This window comes from Plasmopara halstedii, assembly GCF_900000015.1.
Source record: "Plasmopara halstedii genome assembly, contig: Scaffold_658, whole genome shotgun sequence".
In the NCBI taxonomy this organism is placed as follows: domain Eukaryota; phylum Oomycota; class Peronosporomycetes; order Peronosporales; family Peronosporaceae; genus Plasmopara; species Plasmopara halstedii.
The window spans coordinates 1,531,510-1,542,047 of NW_020187575.1; the positions used below are offsets into that span (position 1 = coordinate 1,531,510).

At 44.3% G+C, this 10,538-nt stretch overlaps 3 protein-coding genes across 3 annotated transcripts; 1 reads left to right on the forward strand and 2 right to left on the reverse strand.

The window, feature by feature from the left end:
• Positions 1 to 1,044: 1,044 nt before the first annotated feature.
• PHALS_14696 (uncharacterized protein) lies at positions 1,045 to 1,732 on the reverse strand. The gene has a single exon (XM_024729235.2). The coding sequence runs from the start codon at positions 1,315 to 1,317 to the stop codon at positions 1,075 to 1,077; it is 243 nt and encodes an 80-aa protein (XP_024579633.1). The 5' UTR covers positions 1,318 to 1,732; the 3' UTR covers positions 1,045 to 1,074.
• A 479-nt stretch (positions 1,733 to 2,211) lies between these two features.
• On the forward strand, positions 2,212 to 6,832 carry PHALS_13472 (hypothetical protein PPTG_14459; the record flags this gene model as incomplete). Its single annotated transcript, XM_024729237.1, has 7 exons — positions 2,212 to 2,866; positions 2,931 to 3,016; positions 3,085 to 5,458; positions 5,561 to 6,033; positions 6,215 to 6,377; positions 6,448 to 6,679; positions 6,754 to 6,832. The coding sequence occupies 7 exons, from the start codon at positions 2,212 to 2,214 to the stop codon at positions 6,830 to 6,832; spliced, it is 4,062 nt and encodes a 1,353-aa protein (XP_024579634.1).
• A 181-nt stretch (positions 6,833 to 7,013) lies between these two features.
• PHALS_13473 (FOG: Ankyrin repeat) lies at positions 7,014 to 9,070 on the reverse strand (the record flags this gene model as incomplete). The annotated part of the gene is made up of 9 exons (XM_024729238.1): positions 7,014 to 7,387; positions 7,454 to 7,640; positions 7,733 to 7,840; positions 7,904 to 8,002; positions 8,070 to 8,168; positions 8,226 to 8,312; positions 8,372 to 8,470; positions 8,533 to 8,841; positions 8,909 to 9,070. The coding sequence occupies 9 exons, from the start codon at positions 9,068 to 9,070 to the stop codon at positions 7,014 to 7,016; spliced, it is 1,524 nt and encodes a 507-aa protein (XP_024579635.1).
• Positions 9,071 to 10,538: the final 1,468 nt, after the last annotated feature.

Here is a 10,538-nt window from a genome sequence, read left to right on the forward strand (position 1 = left end):
CCTTTAATTCAAACAGTTTATACTCTCCTACCTATTGAAAATAAACTCACTTGGCACCCCTTATCCACCCGCCTGCTTTAAGTGAGCCGGGCGCCTTCGGGTGGCCCCCGCTATGCAGCCTATTCACCATATTTCGCTTAACGGAATTGCAGCCGATCCTCTCCACGAGGCGGTCACAGTGACCGTCTTTATGGAGGGCCTCCACACTGGCGTGGCCAAAATGGAAGTCTTCCGTGTGCATCCATCTTCTTTTGAAGAAACGGTGAACGTGGCATTGAAAGCCGAATACAACTTTGAGTCGACACGACTCGGTTGGAATACACACTATCATAGCTCGTCGAGCGGTCATGAGCCAAAGTGCTCAGCTATGCTGAGTGCCGCCGATGAGCCAATGGATCTCAGCTATGGAGTGGCACGTATTCCACTAAGCACTGCTCACGTTTTGAAGCAATCGCTGCATGCCAAAAGTGGCATGGTCGGACGAGGTCCGATGCATCTTGTGCAAGGCCCTTCAGATGCGCGTGAGTGGTACGTTATCCACTGGACGAAGACTGCGGAACTAGCAGCTCTACGTCGGATGTTTTTAATTACATCAAGGCTCCGATGGAGCAGGGGGTGGGGACACTAGACGACGCTAAGTGCGTGTTCCTCAGTGTGTCGACTCTTACCCAGGGTGTGTCTACCGTAGACGATAGCGACAAGCTATACACCCTCGTTAGCGGTATGATGGCGGAAGAAGACGGCGACGTCACCCTTATTCATTGCTTACACATTGATCCACCATACTCGAGAGCTTAACGCATGACGTGCCCGCGCATTCAGCAGATCTCTCCGTTACAGAGCCCATCATTACTAATGGATTGGTATTTCTGAATCCTACACGATCACACAGGAGTTGATTGTGCGTTTTTCACAATTGTACTATCGCACGAAAGTGGAATGTATAATGTGTCCATACAACTTTCTACGGCACGCTCTGCTTTACACCCTCCTTGGACCATACTGGTTGCAGCGAGGTTGTCGTGCACTTTGCACAAAGAAAGCTTTTAAAATACTATATGGTGGTTGAATTTATCACTTATTTTCATTTCTTTCTCGATAAAAACGATATGCAGTCAAACCTCTTAATTTGCGGGTTAAGTTAACCAAGTGTCCAAATTTATAATACTCTTGCCAATATTGTATCGATGCACGTATTAATTCAGGCTCGACATTTGATTGCCCTGATCGAATCTGCTCTGGAGCCAAATGTATGTATGCCCCGCACTTCTTGGTCGAAAGAGTCTCGAAAGATACAATTTTCGCGACCATACGCATGTTTATTCATTCACATTTGCTTGGCTGGTCGATTCTCGACATTTAACGTCTCCGATATAAAGTACATCAGCTAAGTTTCATAGGAGCTCTCGTGTGAACAATGCCCAGCCCACCAACACCAACAAAACTATTTGCTCCGAAATTCGAAAAGTATGGATCGACACTGAAGTCAGCACGCGATCAACTCTTTCAACGCGAACCAGTTGTGCTGATGAGTGCTACGACTGATTCATTGTCGTTCTGATGCGTATGATGCGCCTTTTCGAGAAAATGACGTCGACATGTACGGGTCAGCAACCGCTGATGATTTGATAAATGCAACAATGACACAGTCATTGAAGATGTAGCCACGAACCTTGATGCTTGATGAGGCTGATATCGTAGCTGACGAATAAACGGCTTCAGCAAATGACGGTCCACTTGTTATCGTCTTAATTTACCTCTCGACATTCCCTTATAAAAGTTGTTATCAGCACAACGTCTGTAATACATCAGGACCCAAACACGTAGTACGGAGATACTTTGATGAAGAAAATCAGACAGTGTTCGTAAAGTCCGTTAAAAATTCGTGATAGCTAGTGGTATATGATGCCGTATAGAATTGAAGTGCATTTGTTGTGGTAATTAATTTGTTGATGGTGTCTCTGTCTAGAAACAACGATGAGACCGAAGACTTGAAAAAAAATTAAGCAAGATGAAAAGAAAGGATTTTTTGTTCAGCTTTTTAAATCGCGCTCGTGTTACGACCAAGTGCCTATCTGGTTGATATGGCAGTTTTGTATGTCCTTGATTTTGTATTGTCAAAAATAGAAAAGCCTACGCAACCGCCCCTGCGCTTCAATGAAAGCATTTGCGCTCTAGCGAGATAGTTGAGACCACTGAAGTGTGTTCAAAATGTCAAACGCAGATTTTAACGACATATTCGGCGAGGACCCAAAAATGGAGGAACTCGCGGTGCCCACCTTATCAAACATTGACTTGGACGACGATGGGTTGTTTGGAGCGGACCACAGTGATAAAGTTTCTAAACCTGATAGTAATCAGTATTGTCAAGGCTCGAATTGGGAGCAGATTGGTAGTCACGAGCAGGATGAATTTTTGTCGTGGCTTGATGAAGGAGGGTCTGCTCAGCCTGCAGTCACCGCCTTGACCGATTCTTTAACACCGTCATCTGATTTTGATCCACCACCTGCGCCTGTACATGGATATGAACCTGTAACCAGTTTTGATTGCGTGTCACTTGATGACAGTGATGACTTTGATCAAATACTAAATGGGTCGAATTCATTGCATATGACCAACATGTCAGTCACTACAATGCCATCCGTCTCAATTGATAATGGTTTAGATCACTTTGTTCAAGGTGCTGGCAACTTTACCTCATCAAGTGTGGATGGTTGTATCTCGCTTGGCGACGATGATGATGACGACCTAGAGTCAATTGTGCGACAAGCCAACAAACAAGTTGATGTGAGCGGCTCTCGAGAAAACAGCAATTCGTCGTTACAGATAAAAAGCCAGCTACAAACACCACAAAAGGCGCAAATCGGTACGAATCAGTTTTAACACTCGTGCGATTTTATGATTGTGATCCCTTTTGTTGCGCTGATAAGATGTGACGGCAGCACGACAAGCATATCTTGAAACAGGAGAGCTACTTGCAGGCTCGCGGCTTGCTCTGTGGCATCGCGCGGTACAGGTACGGGCAGTCAACGAAATCTTATGTGTTGATGGTGCAGATAAAGAATTTACTTGTTCTGCTTGCAGCCTAAGAACGAGGATACTGCATCCATGTATGCGGTCCAGACAACTTCTCGCTCACTGCCGAATCAAGCCTTGCTCCATAAGGAGGTCGAAGAGTTGTGTTCACGACTTTTTTCTAGTGCAACTCATGCGCGTGTTCTTCGCGAACTGGGAGAAAACATGCGAGGCACACACCTACTCTTCATCGACAGTGCTGAAACTCTTTTCACTCACTTGTGTAAACAATTCGATATCGACTACTCACCCGGCATGATATTTACTTTCGCGCCACTTTTGCTCGCAAGTGGCTGTGAACCTCTTCATCCCGAAAATATTGAGATTCTTGCAGCTACGTGTCGTCGATTTCTGCCTCACATAAGCAAGAAATCTGATTCGTATGCATTTGCATCAAATCGACGTCCACTTCTTAAGAGGTTGTTATTGTATCATGCGCCACGCCTGGCTTCACACCTCAATCGCTACTTTCCAACGTGGAATGAAGCGCCTGCAGAAGAGTCTGATAATATTGAAAAAAGTGGTGCGATTCCTGATTCCTGGCTTTTCTCTTTCTTCGAGGGCAAAGAGATCGTAAATGATCCTGCCAACTTCGAATTCTTGCTTAAAGTTTGGGACTGTAGTTTGGTGCTGGAGGCTTTTTCGCTGAGTGAGAACAATTTACTATTGACGGGATTCTTCATCACGCTGAACGCAATTGTGTCGGCTGAAAAAGAATTGATGCGCATGACTAGCGAGCAACTTCGCCACTGTATGGCATCGACCCTCGTTAATACGGTGCTGCATGGGGAGATGACAAAAAACAAAGTGTTTGTCTACGAAGTTCGTCGTTTGATAGAATCCACGCCATCATGTATCTGTGCGAAATTACGCAGCTTCGATAAAGCACCGCCGCCATCTTCGATAAAAAGTGTGAACTCTTTGGAAGGGCACTCAACAGGAGCTCCGCAAGGACCCAGCAATCTTTTTGGAGTGAGTAATCTGTTTTCGGCATCGACTCAAGGATTAAAAGATGTGTCGAATTTGATGATTGACGTGCCCTCCAAGCTGCTTACTATGGTTCCTATGAACCCTCTGGCATCTGTGTCGTCATCGGCGATCAATCCATTGACGGATTCTCCTGAAGTTCAGCAACTCTTCTACCTGCACGCTAAAGCAATGGACGTAGCATCTATCTCCGTGACTTTGGAGGCTAAAGAAGTAATTTCATCCGTTTTTGGGGGCATTCAAGGGCACGAGCCAGGATCGCTTCGTTACTTTATTGTCGACTGTCGTGGCCCGGAGGACACGAAATTAGGTCAAGTGCCCACAGCTTTCAATTTTGACCCGGACTCGGTTTCAGATCCTGCCGTACTTAAACAAGTCCTGGCAACTCTTTGTCCACTGAAACATGCTGGAGTACACATTTGCGTAATGGGTCAGGGTTATGCGCACATTGCGGGGGAATTGCGCCAATTTCAGCAGAAACAAGGCGTAGCAGCGATTTCGCCATTCACGTTATGTGAAGGTTTTCTTGAGACTTACGCGAATGATCAAACGCGCATGCAATCAACTATTGAGTTCTTGCTCAAGCACGAGTTCCCTCACGTAAGTGTGATTGATGGAGGATACTCTGCGGCTCACGCTTATCTCTTTCGGTCTCATAGCTTTACTGTGGACGACCTGGCAGATCATGACACACCGAATTGTAAGCTCTGTCACCACGATCGAAGTATGGATACTGTTCTTGCTCACGCTATTGTCGGTCCCGTTTCGTCGAAATCGTCCGAAGAAAAGGGGAACTCGCACAAGGATTGGGAGATTTCGCTGCCTGAGAACCCCAGCTCGAACGATGAATCGACAGGAGACGTCGGTTTTACAGATATCAATCTTTCATCTCCTAGTACCAGCGCCAAAAGTACAACCGGATCGTATTACTCGACCTTTACTGGTGCCTTTAAAAATGGCAGTAAAACACTCTTAAGTCCAACAATGGACGGCACCAAATGGCTTCTTAAAAAATCCGCGGCGACCACCGCTGAATTTGCCAACGCTGCCGCCAATATGGGGACCATTCATTCGAAAAGTCGAACGGGTAGTATACAGGGTGTCATCGGAACAAGCAAACTCCAAACAGCCCATACAAAGGAAACGAAGCCTACAATGCCGAACCTGAGCAAATTCCGTAACTCGCTGGTGGCAATCGGCTCCGAGAGTTTTGATATGCTGAAGAAAGTCGAGTCTGCTATGGAGCATGCTGTTGAGCAAGCTGCAGTGGCTACTACGACAACCACAGCGAAGGTCCGGGTCCCATTTTCTTCTTCTCCTTCTCTGAAAGAAGCGGGGGTTGCAGATTTAGCTAAGTCACCAACGGCCAGCACTTGTACACCTCTTACACCGCGAGGTACTCTGTCGGCTGATCCTGCACATGGCAAATTTTTTAAGGAGTCCACAGACGAGATGTTTACAATTGACGACGATGACGATGACGATGACGATGATGAAGATCAAGATCAAGAAGGCCATTTTGTTCAACATGCTGAAGCAAGTGACGGCAACAAGTCGACTCCATCAAATTTCGCGAATGAGACTCGATTTAACACAAAATCTATTCATGGCGTTGTTAAAGGCAATGTGCGCCAATTAAAGAAGGGAATGACCGTGAGTCGCACACAAATGTTGCCTTGTGCGAGCAGTCCATTCTTTGCGTGTTATAAGAAAAAAGCACCAAATGAAAAAGCTGGAGCTCAATCACGTGGTACGATGAACCTTCGTCGCATAGTTGTGATGGAGAATCATCTCGTGGTGCTGAAATCTGCCGCACGCAATGAAGATGATATCTTCTTTGTCAAATCTTGTCACTCGCTACTGCACATTACGCGGATGACTTGCCTAAAGAAGAATGCACTCATGGTGACCATCTACTACAGGTGGAAAAATGAAAATGGAGAGGTTGTTGATAAACGCAACTCGTACGAAGTTCAACAACGGGAAGATTTCATTAGGGCTGTCAAGACTACGATGGACAAGATGTCGTAAAAGAAATGTCAGAATCGTTAAATGATGACGAATTTGTCATCCTCAAATAGATACTTAAAAAAAGAACTCGCCTTATCTTCGTGCGATGTTGCAAAGGACTCATACTTTTACCTTGTATTAGGTATTTGTCATCAGCGAATACCCTTCCATGTCGGACAAAAAGCGTGAATCACTTGCATCTAAGATTGATGAAGTTGCTAGAAACCAGATTTGGCGTGAACAGCTTAAGACTGAGTACAGGATGGAAAGCGTTCCTACGCTTTTTCAGCTTAATCCCAAAACATGTGTGGTGCTCGTACTCACTTCATTCTTTCTTTGCTATCCTCATTCTGCTATTTTACACAATCATTCTAGTAAGTTCAATCACGTTAAAGCCTACCCAAACCCACCCTGAAGACTTTGGCAAGGTAATCGGCGACCCAGAAACGCGGCAATTAGCCTCTCAACTGCGTCAAGTGACAAAGAGACCCACAGAAAAACAGACTTTACCAAAGACAGAAGCTCAGCGTGTCGGTTGGCTTCATGACATGGCAAACAAAGGAATTAGAGCTGACATGAATCAGCGTATGTTCAAAGGCCGTGGCAGGTCGGTACACGTTACCTTCTTACCTATGATGACCCACACGAGTGATCTGATTCTATATTGTTCTTGATTTTAAGTTGCGATGTTACGAAATTTGCCAATTCTTATTGTACCATGGCAGGCTGCAGTCCGTTCGCAGATAAATCGGCTCACTGATTAATTTGTGCAAGACAAAAACATGCTGTAGCTGATGAAGACGAAAGACTACACTAAAAACAAATTCAAGTATTTCTTCTCCATGTCGATACGCTATGAAAAACTTGACCCTTGTTCATCCTGTCCATCTGAGAAGCACCTACAATACGAAAGAATCGACGGCAGCTCAAAAGCTATCTATTTAAACATCTGCTGGCAAGGGGGATGCTGTCACCGATCCCCGCCGCTCTGTTCGATGAGAAATTCCCTCTGCACTAACCATACTAGTTAAAGACGATTGTTTAGCGAAGGGTGAAAGCATGCTTAAAGTCGGCGATGACAAAGGCTCCATCCCAGCAATTTCGGCATTTTCATCCAGCATTTGTAATTGATTACGCAGCTCTTCTATATGAGAGAGAACCACCCGTCGATGTCCCTTTTTCACTTTCATATCCAGCAAGTCATTTTCATCGATAGTAGCCACACCTCGTAGCGTATCAAACCCATCTTTCTCAAAATTTTGCGCATATTCTTCCATTTTAAAGAATTTAAGCCAGTTGTACACAGTCTCAATATCTGACCCAGAGCCAAAACAGTCGCTAGGTAAGATGATTAAAAACTTTTTCGTTCGATGAAACTTACTTCTGCTCCGCGGCGCAACGCTTTCCGCTTCGTCATCCACTGGCCGACCAGCATCGACTTCGAGCAATAGCGTGGACTTCTCGTCATTGGTTGAGTAATCTTCATTGCCTTCTTCCCATGCCTGTAAATAATTTGCGAGAGAGCTATGACCGGCCTCAAACGCACACCGCGATGGACTTTTATTTGTCTGAAAAAAAAACGAAATTATCAGCAATGAAATGTCACGCCACCCATTCACACCACGACAGTTGCTTGCTAAACATGACTTCTCAGACCTACCAACGTCAGCGAAAAAAACTCGGACGAGTCTCTAGCTTTTCTTATTAGCCAAAATGCACACTCCTTGTTGCCTCCAAGCGCTGCGCTGTGCAACGCATTGCGGCCAAACTATAGTGATTTCTCAACATTATTCCTATCATACCCTGATCATTAGAATACTCATATGTGCACCTTGTCAACGTCGGTCCACACATCAAAGTGGTCGGTCAAGAGCTTCAGTGTCGACAAGTGCCCGAACTCTGCCGCAAAATGCATCGCGTTCTTACCATTCTGCAATCGAGTGAAAAAAATCTTTCTATCACGTAACTTTGTACTAGCTGAAAATCTGTTAAATTACCTTGTCACGAATAAATCGCAAAGGGTAAGCTCCATTAATTTCGGCAATAATTCGCGCAATTTCTTCGTCATCTCCCTCTTCAGCTGCATGAACGAATTTCTAACGGTTTTGTCAAGTAAATTCAACAAGGCATACCAGCAATACACATTGCCATACCTGTGATGTCTCGTACCAACATTTGAGAAACTGAACGCACTTTTGCTTGTGTTTATCCTTAGCAATCTGGTACGCCGTTTTGTTATCCTATTCCAAACATTGCGTAAGTACCGCCATTATGCTTTGATATTTGAGCACATACGCACATAGCTTGTAATATGAATATCAATGCCTTTCATGCACAAGTACTGGATGACCTCCTTGCGACCCTTAGATGCTGCCCAATGCAGACACGTGCCTCCGTACTACAAATAGCATTAAATAAATCATTTTCTATACTGCTTCCATGTAAAGAAGCGTATTATACCTCATCGACAGCATTGATATCGATAGGACTAGGACATTCCTCCAACAGGTACGAGACGACGTCCAAGTGTCCATTTATTGCAGCAGAACAGTGTGCTAAGCGACCAAACTTGTCAGGTGCATCCAGCGGGACTCCATTCTCGACTAAAAACTGCACCACCTCAAGATGACCATAAAACGCCGCATAATGTAATGCTGTTTGGTCATCATGGTCTGTGGCACTCCAGTCAACATTGCTATGCAAACCCATCCACTGCACCACTTCGAGCTGGCCGGACGCTGCAGCACCATGTAGTGCTGAGCATCCATGCTGCATTTTTTAGAAAAAAGGTCCGTAAGTTATCAACAATGCGCTTAAGACCTTCATTCTGTCTTGCCTGATTGCGGTAATTGACGTCGGCTTGCAGCGTTTTGACGAGATGCTCCACCTCCAGAAGCTTCCCACGATTAGCCTTACAAATTAGCACGTCACCAAGTGTGTAGCCCTCAAGCACAGGCGGAGCGCTGGCTCCCAGTGGTAGCTGTAGCACGCGATTCATTAACTTGCAACTGTCACTCTTGTGCAGATCTGCTTAAAATGGCGGCGATATGGGTACACCACACCAAATTAGACTGGGGTTCTCGGTGGCAGAAGAAGTTACAGTATAGTCAGTCCATCAATCGAATTGCTAAATCGTTCTGTTCCAGAAGTCCACCATTATTGTTACCGCATTCTGTCATCCAAAACGTATTCGTTAAAAGCTCGCGACCAGGCCTGTAATTATCCTATATTGAGCTCCAAAAGGAGTTTGGTGGACAGCAGTAAACTACTGAAAATTTTGCAAATTGACAAGAAAAGATAATTGAGCGTATGTTAAAGTGAACGTGTGGCGGTGGAAGAGAAGAAAAAAAATGCACAATTTGAAGGAAAAAGCAAATTGCAAACGAGCGATGGTGAAGCCTGTCTCGATCGACTTGCCGAAATATTATACAATGTGAGTATCGATGAGACTGACAAGAATGACGCACACAAAAAACGATTCTCGGTAGTACTGAACTTGAAATCTCATAGTTAATTACATTAAAAGGTTCTGTCTTGATATAATTATCGTGACATGCACCTTCAGTCTTGCTCTAATCTCTCAATATATGAACTGATTTATGCTTCATACGAATAAAAACGCCAATAAAGTTTAAGGAGAATTCAATCGCTAAGGAAATACATATGACCTTTGACGTACAGCGCGCAATTAAATTCTCCATTTATTCATTTCCGTTTGATTCTGCGATTTTATTGTGAATTGTATGGAATATTTACGCTGCTTGTAACGGTTTCATCGCGTTGCTTCCGTTTGCAAATGAGTCGAACGCCTATATGAATCATCGTGCGAGACCCCTCAGCAAGCAGGCTGCATACAGCAGTGAAATTTCTCACTTCAACAAATTTTTGAATTTATCGAGTCATTACATTTTGCTTTGATTTTCTTTTTGCCTTTTTACACTACATTTGTATACCTGTACATTCGTTAGAACACCAGAATATTTACTGGATAACTTCGAAAGAATGCATTCGAATTGATGAGCATCTATGCTCAGCAACAGCGAGTGCATCATACCGTTCAATGCTCACATCAAGATCACCTAGAAACTTTAAGGATGTTTGGGAATCAATATCTACCATTGCGTACAACATACGCATAGAATATTGTTAGCTTCAGACACTAAATTGTGTAGATTTTGCAACAGGATGCGATGTTAGCAGTGCATCTATTCTCATCTTCTACAAACAAAGTATTTATGTGCAGGCACGCTGGAAACCACAAAGTCTGTCTGTAATTGCATATTGCAGGTAACAGTTTCGGCATGTTAAAAATTAAATGCATTTAGATCATTTTGGCACTTGCAGAATTGTAAGTCTGTTAGTAATGCCAAAGTGCAGCAGGGCTGCCGTAGCTTTGCGCCTAGAGGAAGCTTACTTTAGGTCACCGACCTTACGTTCTTCACAAGAACCAGTACGAGTGTAGCGGA